Source organism: Neoarius graeffei, chromosome 23 (assembly GCF_027579695.1).
Source record: "Neoarius graeffei isolate fNeoGra1 chromosome 23, fNeoGra1.pri, whole genome shotgun sequence".
Taxonomy (NCBI): Eukaryota; Metazoa; Chordata; class Actinopteri; order Siluriformes; family Ariidae; genus Neoarius; species Neoarius graeffei.
In genome coordinates, this window is record NC_083591.1 from 45,251,804 (window position 1) to 45,270,822 (window position 19,019).

General features: G+C 41.9%; 1 protein-coding gene across 3 annotated transcripts in view; it reads right to left on the reverse strand.

Moving 5' to 3' along the window:
- Positions 1–19,019, reverse strand: part of LOC132871759 (receptor-type tyrosine-protein phosphatase mu-like) — a 444,714-nt gene that overhangs the window by 298,431 nt on the left and 127,264 nt on the right. For all 3 annotated transcript variants that reach the window (XM_060906241.1, XM_060906242.1, XM_060906240.1), the window contains exons 4-5: positions 16,845–16,960; positions 11,295–11,469 (exon numbers count right to left, since the gene is read on the reverse strand). In XM_060906241.1, the coding sequence (XP_060762224.1) occupies positions 11,295–11,469; positions 16,845–16,960 (291 nt within the window). The remainder of the gene's footprint in view (positions 1–11,294; positions 11,470–16,844; positions 16,961–19,019) is intronic.

Below are 19,019 nucleotides of genomic sequence, written 5' to 3' on the forward strand. Positions count from 1 at the left end.
CCAATGCCCATTGATCCTGAAAGTTTTATGAAGATTGATCCAGACGTTTTCCTGTAATATCGTTAACAATAAAACAAAAAAACAAAGAAACCCGACCGAAAACAATACCTCGCCCCCTTGTGGACTCCGTCCCGGGTGACGTAATAAGATGTCAAGTAATGGCACGTGCATGTAATTCTGTTTGCTCCAGCCGCATGCCCCAAAGTGTTTTATTCCTTTCTTAATCAGCAACGTGTGACCAATCCGAATCAAGCATCCAGCAGTGCCGTGGTATAACAGCAGTTTAACACAGCAATGTACCACCTGCCTACATTAAGTCACATCAGTCGACCTTCCACATCCTTCACACTGCGGGTACTTCAGGCATCATGAACAGGACCACTTAAACCATAATGAGTTACTATACCTATTCCAGTGCTCATTACCTGTAGCTATTTTGGGGATAGAAAGTCAGCTAAGTCATACCGGAAGTTTCGTTAAGTCGAAATAATTTTCAAGAACTCCAGCAAGCACTAGGGCAAAATTCACTCGTGTTTCCTGTGTCCTTTTTTGATTCAGACACAAAATAGGAGAGTCAAACATGATCAGATTTTTGCTCTTGAAATATGCCCAGGTTTAACCTGCACAATAGCGACAAGGAAGCAGATTTGCAGCCAAAACCTGCAGATTTAGATGTTAGCAAATTTTTGGCAGATGAAGTAAGCCCTTTACTGAGCATCTGGAATGACTGTGAATCTGACAGAAATAGAGATGGACACGGAAAGCAGGAGATGTGTATACATGTGTGAGGGATTAAGAGAAGCAAAGCAGAGAGATGGTAGCTGTCTGAGGGGCTTCTACAGGGGGCACAGCTGAGACTGGCGTGCTACTGAATGGAATGGTGTGTGTGTGTGGCAGGGCTGGGTATCACATAGAGGGTGTGCCCTTGTGCATGTGACAACGTGGTATGTGCGAGGAACAGCTGTTACAGGGCTGTTGTTCAGATGGTCACGGACAGAAGGTGTGTGGGTGTGTGTATGTGTGTTATGGGGTAAGAAGTTTGGACAGCTGTGGCCTGCTTAGGCACAGCACCTGTGCGCTAACCACACAAAAATCCTGCAGCTACTTTTGATTCATTAAAATATCTACACCCCCGATTCCAAAAAAGTTGGGACAAAGTACAAATTGTAAAAAAAAAAAAACGGAATGCAATAATTTACAAATCTCAAAAACTGATATTGTATTCACAATAGAACATAGACAACATATCAAATGTCGAAAGTGAGGCATTTTGAAATTTCATGCCAAATATTGGCTCATTTGAAATTTCATGACAGCAACACATCTCAAAAAAGTTGGGACAGGGGCAATAAGAGGCTGGAAAAGTTAAAGGTACAAAAAAGGAACAGCTGGAGGACCAAATTGTAACTCATTAGGTCAATTGGCAATAGGTCATTAACATGACTGGGTATAAAAAGAGCATCTTGGAGTGGCAGCGGCTCTCAGAAGTAAAGATGGGAAGAGGATCACCAATCCCCCTAATTCTGCGCCGACAAATAGTGGAGCAATATCAGAAAGGAGTTCGACAGTGTAAAATTGCAAAGAGTTTGAACATATCATCATCTACAGTGCATAACATCATCAAAAGATTCAGAGAATCTGGAAGTATCTCTGTGCGTAAGGGTCAAGGCCGGAAAACCATACTGGGTGCCCGTGATCTTCGGGCCCTTAGACGGCACTGCATCACATACAGGCATGCTTCTGTATTGGAAATCACAAAATGGGCTCAGGAATATTTCCAGAGAACATTATCTGTGAACACAATTCACCGTGCCATCCGCCGTTGCCAGCTAAAACTCTATAGTTCAAAAAAGAAGCCGTATCTAAACACGATCCAGAAGCGCAGACGTCTTCTCTGGGCCAAGACTCATTTAAAATGGACTGTGGCAAAGTGGAAAACTGTTCTGTGGTCAGACGAATCAAAATTTGAAGTTCTTTTTGGAAATTAGGGACGCCGTGTCATTCGGACTAAAGAGGAGAAGGACGACCCAAGTTGTTATCAGCGCTCAGTTCAGAAGCCTGCATCTCTGATGGTATGGGGTTGCATTAGTGCGTGTGGCATGGGCAGCTTACACATCTGGAAAGACACCATCAATGCTGAAAGGTATATCCAGGTTCTAGAGCAACATATGCTCCCATCCGGACAACGTCTCTTTCAGGGAAGACCTTGCATTTTCCAACATGACAATGCCAAACCACATACTGCATCATTTACAGCATCATGGCTGCGTAGAAGAAGGGTCCGGGTACTGAACTGGCCAGCCTGCAGTCCAGATCTTTCACCCATAGAAAACATTTGGTGCATCATAAAACGGAAGATACGACAAAAAAGACCTAAGACAGTTGAGCAACTAGAATCCTACATTAGACAAGAATGGGTTAACATTCCTATCTCTAAACTTGAGCAACTTGTCTCCTCAGTCCCCAGACGTTTACAGACTGTTGTAAAGAGAAAAGGGGATGTCTCACAGTGGTAAACATGGCCTTGTCCCAACTTTTTTGAGATGTGTTGTTGTCATGAAATTTAAAATCACCTAATTTTTCTCTTTAAACGATACATTTTCTCAGTTTAAACATTTGATATGTCATCTATGTTCTATTCTGAATAAAATATGGAATTTTGAAACTTCCACATCATTGCATTCCGTTTTTATTTACAATTTGTACTTTATCCCAACTTTTTTGGAATCGGGGTTGTACCATTGAAATGCACTGGAATTTGTTCAAATTGGTTCTGTCAGTCCTAAAACTCACTCAAGCTAACACTCCGTCTTCTGCGTAACCATGTCCCTAATTAAGCCAGATGAGGAGAAGAAGAAGCACCTAATAAGTTACAGCAGTAACTCCTTGCCATTCTAATTATACACTGCTTTGCTCATTAGCATTGACACAGCTATGCAAAACTGTGCCATGCTCTCCAACATCAGCTGACTGGGCACAATTACACTGCTACTTCATGTTAGAGTGCAGATGGTTGAAGGATCCATGGAGTAGCGAAACCCTGGGAGGATCAAGAAGTGCTCGACAATAGTGTCGGTGTGCTGGAGAGAGGAAAAAAAAATAGGAGAATGAGCGAAGGGGGTCATGTGGTTTCGTGTTTGTAGAGTAAATGTGAAATCACAACGCTACTATAAACATGTGAAGGTGTGAAAATGATAACGCTGCTAATTACTATAATCCTACAAACCCCATAGGTGGAGAAGACAAAGAGCTGACACCTTGAACTGCCACTGCAAACACAGACGTGTAAATTCACTGTTAGGAGGCTGACGTTTCTGAATCAAAGACTGTACAGTACAAATCTGGCCAGTGTCACCACACATAGACAGTTATGTTAACCCCTTCAATGCCCTTGGACGAGTCACATACGTCATGAAATCCTTCACCGCTGTGCCTTATGACGTACGCTACTCATCATAAACACCTCCTTTTATGTACCTTACATGGCACATTACTTTTACTTCACAGTGGCACATATGAATTACAGTCAATGCCTAAAACATTCTTCCGTCATAAGGCACAGCGGTAAAAGATTTCATGACGTACGGTACGTGACTCGTCAAGGGCATTGAAGGGGTTAAAATAACTACCTAAACTTTTACAATACAGTATACAGGACAGACATTGTCTCAGGATATGTCCTGAGATATGTCCACATTCACACCACAAACACACAGGAGCAGAGGTGAAGTCTCATCTCATCATCTCTAGCCACTTTATTCTGTTCTACAGTGTCGCAGGCAAGCTGGAGCCTATCCCAGCTGACTACGGGCGAAAGGCGGGGTACACCCTGGACAAGTCGCCAGGTCATCACAGGGCTGACACATAGACACAGACAACCATTCACACTCACATTCACACCTACGGTCAATTTAGAGTCACCAGTTAACCTAACCTGCATGTCTTTGGACTGTGGGGGAAACCGGAGCACCCGGAGGAAACCCACGCGGACACGGGGAGAACATGCAAACTCTGCACAGAAAGGCCCTCGCCGGCCACGGGGCTCAAACCCGGATCTTCATACTGTGAGGCGACAGCGCTAACCACTACACCACCGTGCCGCCCCATGAACTAAACTCATTCTCATCTCATTATCTCTAGCCGCTTTATCCTGTTCTACAGGGTCGCAGGCAAGCTGGAGCCTATTTAAAAAAAAAAATTTTTAAGTCTCTGATTTCGATAAATATTCAGCCCCTTTAATCAGTACTTTGTGGAAGCATCTTTGGCAGCAATTACAGTTTCAAATCTTCTTGGGTAAGTCTCTACAAGCTTTGAATAGTTTCTCTCATTCTTCCTGGCAGATCTTTTCAAAGTCAATCAGATTGCATGGAGAACATCTTTGAACTGCCACAGATATTCAGGTCTTTCCACAGATGTTCTGCATGGTTCAAGTGTGGGCTTTGGCTAGACTACTTAGGCACATTCAGAGACTTGTCCTGAAATGCTTGAGGTTGTTATCATGCTGTCAGGTGACTTTTTGCCACAGTCTGAGGTCATGTGCAATCTGGACAGAGGTGGACAAAGTGCCCAACTTCATTACTTAAGTCAGGTGCAATTCTAGCATCTGATCTTTGGGGGTGCTTAGCCCCCAGAGCTGACAGAGGCACCTGGCTTGAACGACAGTGTTTCCACGTTTATTCCGCATTTAGACTAGACTTAACTAGACAAGAAGACTAGACTAGACAAGACTAGACTTATGCGATGTTTTAACAGAAGCTGACCCAATAAACTATGATATCTACACATTTACAACCACTGACACAAATATTTACGTTATATTTTTAACTAAACAAGACCTACTACTGCATTTGTAATGTTGGAGCTATTCATTTTGAACAGTGGTAATTGTTAATGTGTTATTGTGTAATAAGTGTGTATTATGATTTTATATTAGTTTATATTTTTTGTTATATTTGTTATATTTTGGTAGTGTTCGTTTGATAGTCATTTGTTTAATTGTTTGCTTCGTGCATGTACGTTTCAGTGTCTGTTTTGATTAATTTAATAATTAAGTATCTCGATATGGATGATAAATGTCGTTTTTATCATTCTGTTCATAGACCAGGGAACATCAATATTGCATTATGCATATTATTGTGTTGTGTTTAACAATTGTAACTCCAGTCCGTACCTTCACATCTCGCTATGCCAGTAATACTCAGGTGCTACTTCGAGTTCCTCATCGGCGTGGAATCCAGTTAAAAAAAACACCATGTCGTAGCAAGCACTCGCGCGGACAGGCAGAGGGGACGCAAGGAGGAGAGGTATTTTACTGCTCATACAACTCTCACCTAACAGGTGAATTCAAGACCACACACACGCCCGCGCACACATTCATTGCGCAGTGCGCAAGGGCACTTATTTCTGAAAATTACGTCCAAAAGCAGTGTTTTTGAGGGTGCTGAGCTAGGGGGTGCTGAGCTCGTTTTTGGGGGTGCTTGAGCACCCCCAAAAATAGGCTAAACACGCCCCTGACTTAAGTCAAAGTGCAGATCCCGCTGGTCAAATGTTACTCCGATACAAGTGAAAGTTGTCCAGACAAATTTTTACTTAAGTCAAAGTACTGAAGTACTTGCTTTTAAAAATACTTAAGTATTAAAAGTACATTTTCTGTCAACGCATTGTTGTATTATTGCCACAATGCTAACAAAACCTGAAGCAACCTACTGGATTTACTGACTAGCTTGTAGAACCTATAGCGTTGAAGCTCCACCTGACACGCTAGCAAACTCTTTTCAAACTCGAAATCATATTGGGTAGCTAATGTTACTAGAAAAGAAAGATTTCTACATTCTGTTTATTTGGCAAGATTATGCTCAAACGTATTTCTGAAAGGATTTCAGATAAGTTAACGCTATTCATGTTAGCGTAACTCCAAGTTAACTAGCTATAATAATAAAAAGTTCCATTTATATAGCGCCTTTCTCAAAACCCAAGGTCGCTTTACAATTATAGGGAAAAAAAAAGAAAGAAAAAAGTCCACCAAATAAAGGTCAGGCTGTCATTCCAGTGGTGGAGCAGCCACAGTCCCACCAAAAGGCAGACAAAAACAAGTCCCACACTGCCTGCACAGCCGCCGCGACGCCACCGAGCAACATCGCTCGGAACATCTCGCCAAGCACTAAAGCACTGCTGCACAGAGCGCTGGACAACCACGATGTTAAAATGAGCAACAAGCTCACTGCAGTCCATAGCTAGGAGCACAGGCATCACCCACGGTGAATCAAGGCCTGGAGGGAACCGACGCCCAAAACTGGGTCCGGAACTACACCACAACCGGCGGACAAAACACTCAAACAAAAACAAACATCAAACTACACAAACAAAGGAGAGAAAATAAAATAAAAAGCTCTGGTGAGAAGCGGCAGCCAGAACGCGCACGGCATACTCTCAACTGGAAACGGAAAGCTGTGTGTTAATGTTAGCCAAGGACAAGGCTATGGCAACTTGGCGGGCAAATCCATAGAAAGTCATTTGACTAACTAGACTGCATAGCTACGTTTACAATGTTATCGCTAGCTCTAAAAGCACAGACAACTTCATTACAAGCTTTCTCTTGGAATAAAACGTTTACACACCTCAATATTCTTCCGCAGGTTGGACAGCGAGGTTTTGTAGGCCGTGATGTGCTCTGTTTTAGGCAAACAAAACAAACATTTAAAATGAAACGAATCTTTAATCCTTTCAGAAAACTGAGACATGGGTTCTAGGTATGGCCGTGGGTGTGTGCATTCCCCAGAAGAACCGCCTCCTTCCATTCTGCCATCAACTGATCGTGTTCAAATAAAGCTGCTGAGAAATCACTGAACTTGATTTTATTCAGTCTATGGATGTGACGTGACCCTAATGATTACTGATCGGCTGTCTCAGTGTCACCTGCGAAAAAAAAAAAAAACAATCACGCTTCAGAAAAGAAAAGAAAAAAGCATCCACTTTCAAAGCTGCTTCATAGTAACGAGGATGTGGCCAGAACTGTAGTGAAGTAAAAAGTCTTTCAAACGTAGTGAAGTTAAAGTCATAAGTTTTCGACAAAAACAATACTCAAGTAAAGTACAGATACTCAAAAAGTATACTTCAGTACAGTACTCAAGTAAATGTACTTCGTTACTGTCCACCTCTGAATCTGGAACAGGTGTTCTTTGAAGACCTCTCTGTATTTGACTGTATTCATCATTCCCTCAATTCCGACAAGTCTTCCCTTCCCTGCCACTGTGAAGCGACCCCATAGCATGATGCTACCACCACCATGCTTCACTGTAGGGATGGTATTACCAGTTGAATAGCAATACATGGTTTTCACCAGGAGTTCAACTTAAATGTTTCTCCCATCTCTGCAGAGGACTTCTGACGCTCTCTTAGGGTGGGCATTTGCTTCTTGGTCACCTCTCTGACCAAGCTTGGCCCCATTGAATTTACCGAATTTGTCCAGATAGACTCAACATTTTAGAAATGGTTTGATCAGCTAGCCCAGATCGATGTCTCATCTCATCTCATCTCATTATCTGTAGCCGCTTTATCCTGTTCTACAGGGTCGCAGGCAAGCTGGAGCCTATCCCAGCTGACTACGGGCGAAAGGCGGGGTACACCCTGGACAAGTCGCCAGATCATCACAGGGCTGACACATAGACACAGACAACCATTCACACTCACATTCACACCTACGGTCAATTTAGAGTCACCAGTTAACCTAACCTGCATGTCTTTGGACTGTGGGGGAAACTGGAGCACCTGGAGGAAACCCACGCGGACACGGGGAGAACATGCAAACTCCACACAGAAAGGCCCTCGCCGGCTATGGGGCTCGAACCCGGACCTTCCTGCTGTGAGGCGACAGCGCTAACCACTACACCACCGTGCTGGTGGAGCACCCCAGATCGATGTGTCAAGACAATTTGATTGCAGAGGTCAACAGAGAATTCCTTGGACTTCACGGCTTGGTTGTTGGTCTGGCATACACTGTGAATTGTGGGACATTATACACCCAGGTGTGTGCCTTTCCAAATCATGTCCAGGGTAATGAATTTGCCACAGGTGGACTCCAATTAAGTTCTAGAGGCATCTCAATATAATCAAACCAAACAGGATGCACCTGAGCTCAATTTGGAGTGCCTTAGACATTGGGTCTTAGGTAAATGAGTACTTAGTTGAAATTTGGTATTTCAGTTTTTAATAAATTGTTGCCGCTCGGTATGTATATGATATTAAAAGACACACATAAACTTATGAATTCTCAAGCCAGCTATTCATCTCTGCTTTTTTGTTGCTAAGACATAAGAGATCCACAGACCCATGAACCCATGCTTAAAGCATATACGCAGAGCCATGGCCTCACTTTCGTTTATACATGCCTTGAGACCTCAAGAATGGCACAGGAATAGTTTTAAGCATTAACAATAAATCTAATAAAGTAATTTTTACAATTAAAGTGATTCATACAGGTAGCGGTCTGAGTGAATGACATTGACGTCCGTAATGTCACAGTAGGAAGTCTATCGGTCTCATCACCATTTCCGCTATACTAAAACACAGAGCTGACTGCAACTCCGATCCTCCATTTTGAACTGATTTATCACCATGCCACGTAGATGTGCCAGTAACACGACAGAAGGTGGGTTTACGTTGCATTCATGGCCCAAGAATGTTCAAACTGCAAAGATCTGGACGTGTTTTGTGAGAAGTTCACGGGCACATTGGGCGCCTACGAAGTGGTCTCTCCTCTGCTCTGTACATTTTACTGAAGACTCGTACGAGACCTCTGATCTGTTGAGGAGTGTTGGCTATAAGCCCATACTGAAAGAGGGTGCAGTACCAACAATTAAAGGAAACTACAAGAAAAGGAAAGCATTTATTTTATTTCTTTTTTCAAAAGGAAAGTACGTTCAGTTGCACCAGTTCTCCCGGAGTGTGAGCCGAGGGCTGTTGGTAAAACCTGGGACGGAACGGGACGGGACATATCGCTCGGGCAGTGACCTCCCCGCGGTTGTTGCTAAAACCGGTGATGTTCCGTTCCATCCCGGGTTTAAGTAATTGCCTGAGCTGAGCAGTAATGGCGGAGTACTCAGTATGGAGAAAATGGAGAATGAGTGGGCCAGCCGTCTGATTTCCAAACCGGATGTTGCTGCCATCTCGCCCTTATGTGGAAGAAGTGAATGAACGGAGAACTGAACGAACAACTGAAAGTCAGATTGTTTCAAAACAATCAGCCACAAGATCGGCCTTCAAGAAGCGAGAACACAGACGGGTAAGCTCCGACTCTCATTTTTTACCTGCATTTAGATTAATACATGTAACTTGTATTGTGTGTTTAAGTTAGCGGTATAAGATTATTTAATTTGCTTCAGAATGTGATTGTCTCAGTTCATCTGATTATTTAATGAGCCTTTTACGTTTTATCAGTGAAAATGCATGCATGTACATGTATGTTGTATAAGTTATAACACCCATCCTGTTTTAATGAGAGTCAACCCACAATCAATGAAGTCAAATCAGTCTTAGTTGAGCAAGCCGGTAACGGTATTTCTTACTTTCACCGTAAATTTTTATTTATATGACTTTGGTCTAGGGGCGGCACGGTGGTGTAGTGGTTAGCGCTGTCGCCTCACAGCAAGAAGGTCCTGGGTTTGAGCCCCGTGGCCGGCGAGGGCCTTTCTGTGTGGAGTTTGCATGTTCTCCCCGTGTCCGCGTGGGTTTCCTCCGGGTGCTCCGGTTTCCCCCACAGTCCAAAGACATGCAGGTTAGGATAACTGGTGACTCTAAATTGACCGTAGGTGTGAGTGTGAATGGTTGTCTGTGTCTATGTGTCAGCCCTGTGATGACCTGGCGACTTGTCCAGGGTGTACCCCGCCTTTCGCCCGTAGTCAGCTGGGATAGGCTCCAGCTTGCCTGCGACCCTGTAGAACAGGATAAAGCGGCTACAGATAATGAGAGGAGATGTGAATGAGATGAGACTTTGGTCTATAGCTGTAAAAGGCCTCGGCCTTAAAACCGGTTCCCGCTGTGACGTCACGCACTCAGGGCTGGCTGTCTCAGCGGGGCAGCTCGAATGCCAACTTTGCGGTCTCAAAAATATATATATTTTCAATTCCCATTTATGCAGCATACAAGAGTCAAGGGTGGAGATACTATCCACTCAGAAATTTATTTAAAGATAAAGGTTCTGCGTATCTGCTTTAATCTTGAGAAATCCACACTAGCATACAATCAAAAGGCAAAATCATGCTTTGGCACTGTCCAGTTGTTGGTCAGTACTTTGCGTTTCTGAAATCTTTCTCTAGCTATGATTATCAATAACAAATTGCACGCATCAGCTTTCAAGCAGTTTTCGCGCTGCTCTCTGTGATGCCGCAGCAGTTTTATAACAAGTAATGTTTTAAAGCAAACAGATGGGTTCTCTTTGTAGCTTTGCTCAACCATGAGACCAAGAAAAAGTCTTTGAAAATCTCCACAAGCGTCTCATTTATAACAATGTACCACCCTCGAAATATTGCACTGCACTGTAGGGAAGCTAGGATCTAGTTAGGTCTGAGTGTGTGCGTATTTATACCCATATGCATTAACAAAAATGTCCTTGTAGACCTGTGATGATCCATAACACCTAAACACTTTAAAAGCACCTGAAAGAATGGTGAGGTAGACATGGTTTGACTGACATCTCTCTGTGTAGACAGCTGGGATTAAAGCAGTCAATCACCTTAAGCTGCGAGTCCATAAAAAAGCGGCAACAAACTACAGGGCCATAAATTCAATTCGCTGTTCGTCACAAAGGAGAAAGAGAGAGAGAGCGAGCGGGGGAAATTGAACAGGAGAAATATTGAAGGCCATTACCTAGCTCTCGCAGCTACGGGAGAGAAAAGGAAAGGAGGATTTAGAACCGGGTGCCTCTATAAATTCATATCAACTGACTGGCGGAGGCCTGAGCCGGACAGCCTACTGTACATCAATACATGGCCTTTATGTCCTTCCAGAGAGGATACACTCTCGGTCAAGGACAGCGCTTGTAAAGATGCGCACAGACACACACATCAAAACAAAGAGAGTGCAGGCAGTTAACATAAAATACGCATCAGTCGTCCTCACAGCCTCGTCAGCTGGCACTGCACATCACAGTCTCACAGGATGGAGAAAGTCAGAAATTGATATATTGCATTCTGTATAGCAAGTATGCGTTTTTCAAGTTTTGTTGGACTTTTTCAAGCATTTAAGCACAGATGTGTGTGGGAGAAAGTGAGAGAGTGAGGTGTATGATGTGGACTCACGTTTGATGGTCAGTTCTCCATAGTTGGACACTCCTACTCCCCTGGTGGAATGGACTATGCAGCGGTAGCGCCCTGAGTCCTGTTTTGTAGTGTTCACCACATCGAACATCCCAATGAACCGCTGGTTATTCCACGGTTTAGTGGCCTTCATAGGCGCCTCTCGTCCACCGATACCCTGCAGCCATACACACACACATGCATACATACTGTACAAACAAGTCCTCTCTCTCTCTCTAACTATATACCGATCAGCCATAACGTTAAAACCATGGATAGGTGAAATGAATAACATTGAGTATCTTATTGCAATGGCACCTGTCAAGGGGTGGGATGTATTAGGCAGTGGAGAACAGTCAGTTCTTGAAGTTGAAGTCAAGTCAAGTTTATTTCTATAGCGCTTTTAACAATAGACATTGTCGCAACGCAGCTTTACAGAATTTGAATGACTTAAAACATGAGTTAATTTTATCCCTAATCTATCTCCAGTGAGCGAGCCTGTGGCGACGGTGGCAAGGAAAAACTCCCTCAGACGACATGAAGAAACCTCGAGAGGAACCAGACTCAAAGGGAACCCATCCTCATCTGGGCAACAACAGACAACATGACTCTTGCATTAACAGTTTTAACATGAAATCAGTTTCGTTGATGTTATAACTCTTCATTGATGGAAACTTGAGTGCAAAACTGTTCATGATGACTGCAGCCCTAAAGTTAACAAGTCAACTGTAGTCCTCAGCCATAAAAGCATTACTGTAAGCGTCCAGAGCGTCTTTCAAGTGCGACTTTCAACTGTCCATATGGGACCGTCCTCCACAGGAGCGATGTGATGAGACTCCAATCAGACACAGGGCACCAGGATGGATCAGTCAGGTCCGAGGAGCAGAAGAGGTCAGCATCTCGATCTCAGGATTGACATGTAACTCAGAGGGACAGGTGAGAAAGAGAGAGAAAACACAGGTTGATGTGTTGGAATCAGGAAAAATGGGCAAGCGTAAGGATCTCAGTGACTTTGACAAGGGCCAAACTGTGATGGCTAAATGACTGGGTCTGAGCATCTCCAAAATGGCACATCTTGTGGGGACAACCGGTGAACCAGTACGGTCCAATCCCACAGCAGAGCTACTGTTGTACAAATTGCTAAAAAGGTTCATGCTGACACCTTTCTGTTTTAGTCAGCATTAGCCTTTTCAGCAGTTTGTGTTACAGTACACTGTAAAAAAAAAATAGTCAAGCAAACTTAAAAATGTAACGCAACCTGCTGCCAAAGGATTTTGAGTAAACTCAACTCCGGGCCAAATAGTTGTGCTGACTTGCTCTTTTAAGTCGACACAGATGAGTATTTTATGTTGACCTTACTTTATTTAGCAAGTTCAGTGCATTCAAATTGTGATGTTGAAATCTCATCTCATCTCATCTCATTATCTGTATCCGCTTTATCCTGTTCTACAGGGTCGCAGGCAAGCTGGAGCCTATCCCAGCTGACTACGGGCGAAAGGCGGGGTACACCCTGGACAAGTCGCCAGGTCATCACAGGGCTGACACATAGACACAGACAACCATTCACACTCACATTCACACCTACGCTCAATTTAGAGTCACCAGTTAACCTAACCTGCATGTCTTTGGACTGTGGGGGAAACCGGAGCACCCGGAGGAAACCCACGCGGACACGGGGAGAACATGCAAACTCCGCACAGAAAGGCCCTCGCCAGCCACAGGGCTCGAACTCGGACTGTCTTGCTGTGAGGCGACAGCGCTAACCACTACACCACCGTGCCACCCCCTGATGTTGAAATAAATTGAAATAATCATTCCAATTAACTTGGAAAAGCAAGTTGGCACAAAAAAACATTAAGTTATGCTAAATTATTTTTTTTAAGATACTTTTTTGGGCTTTTTCCACCTTTATTGGATAGGACAGTGTAGAGACAGGGAGAGATCAGGAAATGACCTCGGGTCAGAATCAAACCCAGGGCCCCAGATTTATGGTAGGGTGCCTTATTCACTTGAGCCACAATGCCCCGAAATGTTCTTTTAAGTTCACATAGAAGAGTATTTTATGTTGCGTTGACTTGACTTTAGAAGTTCAGTCCAACAAATTGTTTAGTTGAAATAAATTGAAATAATCATTCCAATTAACTTGAAAAACCAAGTTGGCACAAAAAAAACATTAAGTTATCCTAAATTATTCTTTTTTTTGTGGCCTTTTCCACCTTTATTGGATAGGACAGCGTAGAGACAGGAAATGAGTAGGAGAGAGACAGGGAGGGATCGGGAAATGACCTCAGGTCAGAATCGAACCCAGATCCCTAGATTTATAGTATGGTGCCTTAGCCACCTGAGCCACGACGCCCCATATTTTATGTTGAGTTGACTTGACTTGCCTTTAGAAGTTCAGTCCAACAAATTGTTTAGTTGAAATAAATTGAAATAATAATGCCAATTAACTTAGAAGAGCAAGTTGGCACATCATGGTTCTAAGTTGAGTTTACTCAAAATCCTTTGGCAGCAGGTTGCGTTACATTTTTAAGTTGGCTTGACTATTTTTTTTTTTTACAATGATTTAGTGTGCATTACATTTTTTCGTTAACACAAACCTCTCAACACTTAAGTTCTACTTCACTTTGCCTATTATTACACAAACAGAAACAAATACCGACATACAAGGAGGGCATTCCCTGGCCTCTGTTGAGGAAAGCTTAGTCTAGACTCCTATACAACGTCTCGTGTCAGTTTCCACGGACTTCTCACTCCACCCGACCATTGAAACTTTCGAACTTATGAAGTGTGCATGCGCAGTGGCATTGGTTAAGGGGCGTCAATCAGTACTTGAATATATAAGTTCACGTAGCTTAATTTTCCAATTCCTATGAACTTGTGGCGAAGGAAAGGCGTCTCAACTATTTTTTTTTAGTTACTTGAACAATTAGAAGGGAAATTTGTTCATTCGACTTAGAATCCTTTTTTCACTCAACAATTTTGCAAGTTACATTTTTTACAGTGTAGCTCTTCTGCGGGATTGGACCATATGGGCTAGCCTTCGTGCCTCATGCGAATCAATGTGCCTTCGACACCCATGACCCTGTTGCTGGTTCACTGGTTGTCCTTCCTTGGACCATTTTTGGTAGGTACTAACCACTGCATACCAGGAACTCCCCACAAGATGTGTCATTTTGGAGATGCTCAGAGATGCCCAGTCATCTAGCCATCACAATTTGGTACTTGTCAAAGTCGCTCAGATCCTTAGACTTGCCCATTTTTTCTGATTCCAACACATCAACTTCAAGAACTGACTGTTCTCTTGCTGTCTACTATATCCCACCCCTTGACAGGTGTCATTGTCACGAGAATCAATGTTATTCACGTCACCTGTCAGTGGTCAGAATGTTATGGCTGATCGGTGTATATATATATATATATATATATATATATATATACACATACACGCACACATAGTGTGTTCATGGTAACATATTTCCATGTTTGTTTACTTGACTGAAAATTTCATTTTCAGTCATCTCTCCACCGTGCATGCACACATATATGTAACACACACACACACACTTCCCCCAGCTGTCACCCAGCATAGCAGGCAGATGGGGGCCATTTGTTCACTGGAGATCTTTCTTCATTACTGTCATCGAGGACTTCACTTAATGTTTGACTTTCTTTCACTGAGTAATGAGGATGTGTTTATTTAAGTGACTAACTACCTGGCAGAGGCCCTGAACATGCAGAGCATCCAGAAACGGAGAGAAATTGTGTGAGAAAGACAGAGAACGAGACCAGAGGTGTGATTTGGGAAAGGCAATGTATACCCGGACTGCTGGGACGACTAAAATAGTAAATAATTAATTTGCTAATAAATTATTAGCAAAGAGATAAACAACCAGGAATGTTATAGCATCAATCTCCCTTGCTATTCTTCCATTCCAAATATCTGAGACCTTTATGTCTTTATAATTAATATTTTTTACATTTTTTATAATCTTGACTTTCTCTGTATGTTTTAAATTTACTTTAATTTTATTCTATTTTATTCTGCTGGTTTCTTTTTCTTTTTCTCCTTTTTTCTTTTTGGCATTTTATTATTTTATTTCTACTATTGTTTAATTCTTATTATTTTCTTTTGATTCTTTTAATTCTTTTAATTAATTGTTTTAGAATAAAATAACATTATTTTATGTAATTTTATTTCTCTATTGTTTACTGTTTTTGTTTTTGCTTCTCTAAAGCACATTGAACTGCCATTGTGTATGAAATGTGCTATATAAATAAACTTGCCTTGCCTATGTACCCCATTTTGCCAGGCAAGGACACTGGATAAATGTGCAGGAGACCAATTTAAAAAAAAAAAAAAAAAAAAGGTCAAAATTTACCAATGTACGTAATCCAGTTCGCTCAGGGAGCAGGGCCAATTATGCTTTCTTAGACTCCTGGTTAGTTAGGATTTAAACTTGCGATCTCATGACACATAGATCATCAGACCAATCATTTTTATCGCAAAAACGTTCAATACGTTTGGCTTTAATTTCCTATTTCTGCCATGTTCCACAACTGCAAAAAGTTCCATATGGTAACTATTGCAGGTTCTGATTCGACACTGCTCAAGGCCATTGCTCATGGCTTATGTTTCACTGTAGTTTCAAATACGGTCGTTGATTTAAGATTGACTTCAGCTAGGAATCTCATTTTCATGTGATACTGAAATATAATCAAAGCAGTCACATGAACGGACTTATCCATAAGATGGAATGTTTAAAGGTGTCTTAATGTTCTAAAAAAAAAAATATTTCAAAGGCTGCTGCATAGTAAAGAAGAGAATTGGGAGAATGTGTATAACTGTGTGATGTCTGACCTTGCCACACCTTGAAAAGAGAGAGAGAGGCTGCGGTTTATAAAATGCCACACTGAAAACTTGATGAGGCATTAGAAAGCTTTACAAGCTCCATATACAAGATGTAGAGGTGGGGTGCAAAGAATACAAGATTGAAAGAGGGATGAAAGAGAGACGGGGGTGAAAAGAGCTCTGCATATGAATAAGTCGAGCTCGGTGTGATGTAGTTTAGCTGAGCAGAACAGAGAAGAGAGGTAGAGTTCACTGCTTGATTCTGATTGGTCAGAAGCTGCTGATGAATTTTAATTGTATGATTTATATTAATTGTAATATACAGGGACTTGTATGGCTGGTGCTCCGAGTGAATGTATGTACAGTACGGTGATTGTTGATCTGGTAAAGCTAGTGTAGCTCGGTCTCGACTGTGATGAAACACAGAGAGCGCTGAGAGAAACATCTTGACCTATTTCCCCAGAATGCTGTGATTAAGCAAATGTTCAGGTTGGGTTAGGGCTGGTGTGAATAAGCCTGTTACCCCAATAGCAAGTGGTATCCCAATAGCAAGTACTTTTGGAGATGCTAATATCAGCCTTCAGGAAATATTATATTTTTAGGCAGCTTTGAAGCCTTGCCAAAATGCTGCATTAGTATTTTTTTACAGTAGTATATGCATAGAGAACTGCGTGTGTCAGGAGTGTGTGTGTGTGTGTAACCTGCAGCCAGAGGTGAAAGTTGTCTCTCCACTCTCCGTTGACGGTGCAGTGGAAGGTAGCCGTCTGCCGTGCATTAACCTCCACTCCTTTAATATGGAGGAAGTGTGGCGTCGTCACTGCACATACAAACAACACACTGTTATTCCACCAAATTAACACACAAAATACACCTTCACGCTCATATCCCAGTTCTCCTGTGTCCAAAATGGCACCCTAATACCGAATCCTAAGCTAAATTATTTTTACATGAAGCTACTACAGTGCATTGTGGGATTTCAGAAGTGAACTAGACATTCTACACTTGGCTATTTATTGACAAAACCTAGTGACAAGTGAATTACAGAGTGAACGGGGTATGGGATTGGACATATAGTGAGTTTTCCAGCACTCCATCTCCTTGTCTAACCACCAGTCCCACCTGATTATTAGTCATCTGTTGTTCAATACCTGTTTAGTAACAAAATTGTGAATGAGTGATGGTGAGGTGGTTAGATTTCTTTCAATTTCCAACAAATAAAGACAAGAGCGCTCTGAGAGCGCAATATCCCCCACTGGCAACTAGGCCATGACTCTGGTAAAGTGCGACTGAATTGAACGGAATTGCAATATGCATATTACCGACATATAACAAAGAATCCTACCAAATTTTGTGAAATTCATCCAAAAATTGTGAGAGGAGTTGATTTCAGAAGGCGAGTACCCTTCCTGGGACGGACGGATATCACCATGACATGATCCCCCTTCGGGCTTTTCGGCCAGCGGGAGATAATAAAAATTGTCAGGGAAGTTGATTTCAGAAAGCAAGCACACCTTGATGAAATTGCCAAAGTACAAGTTTGTTAATATTCAAGGGCATAACTCTGGTAAAATTTGCCCAAATTAAACGAAATTTCAATATGCGTATAACTGTCATATAACAAAGCCTTTTGCCAAGTTTGGTGAAATTCCTCCACAAATTGTGAGAGGAGTTGATTTCAGAAGAACGTACACCCTCATGAAAGTGTCAAAGTACAAGTTATTTAATCAAGGGTCAAAACTCTGGTAAAATTTTCGCAAACGAAATTAAATCGCAAAATTATGCGCATTACCGTCATATAACAAGGCCTTTTGCCAAGCTTCGAGAAATTCGTTCAAAAATTGTGAGAGGAGTTGACGTCAGAAGGCGAGCGCACCTTCATGAAACTGTGAAAGTGCAAGGTTGTTAATCAAGGGCTGTAACTCTGGTAAAATGCGACTGAATTGAACAAAATAACAAGATGCCTACTACCGACATACAACAAGGCCTTTTGCCAAGTTTCGTGAAATTCCTACACAAATTGTGAGAAGAGTTGATTTCAGAAAGAAAACACACGCTCATGAAATTGTCAAAGTATACTTTTGTTAATCAAGGGCTGTAACTCTGGTAAAATGTGGCCCAATTTAACAAAATTACAATGTGCGTAGTTCCGCCTCTTGTCAAGTTTTGTGAAATTCCTCCAAAAATTGTGAGAGGAGTTGATTTCAGAAGGTGGGTACACTGTAAAAAATGTCCGTAGAATTAACAGTGAATTTATGTAAAATCATGACATAAAAAACTGTAAATACAAAAACAATGAAGCAGTGTGTAATTTACATCAATATACTGTAAAACTCCTAACCAAATACCACTGTTAATTTAACAGTAAGAATATGTTGACTTGATCATTTTTTTTGTAGAATTTACAAATTGTTGTAGTTTAAACACAGACAAACTGTAATACTAAAACAGAATGTGATAGTTAAAATTACATCATTGCCCTGTTAAAAAAATAAAAAAACGGCCACCATCATGACTCAGTCGACTAAGGCGCCATACCATGAATCCTGGGACCTGGGTTTGATTCTGACCCAAGGTCGTTTCCCGATCTCTCTCTCCAGCTCATTTCCGGTCTCTACACTGTCCTATCCAATAAAGGTGAAAAGAGCCCCCCCAAAAAAAGCTGTCTAGTAGATCATTGCTTGTAATCATCTTGAATCATTGTTTATTGTACAATGAATATCTGTAAAATTTACAGTTATGTATTGATTATTGTGCATTGAATACCTGTAAAATTTACATTTAGTTATCATTAATTGTACATGGAATCCCAGTGAAATGTACAAGTTATTCTGTAATGTTGTTTACATTTCACTGTATTTTTAACAGGATTATTCTGG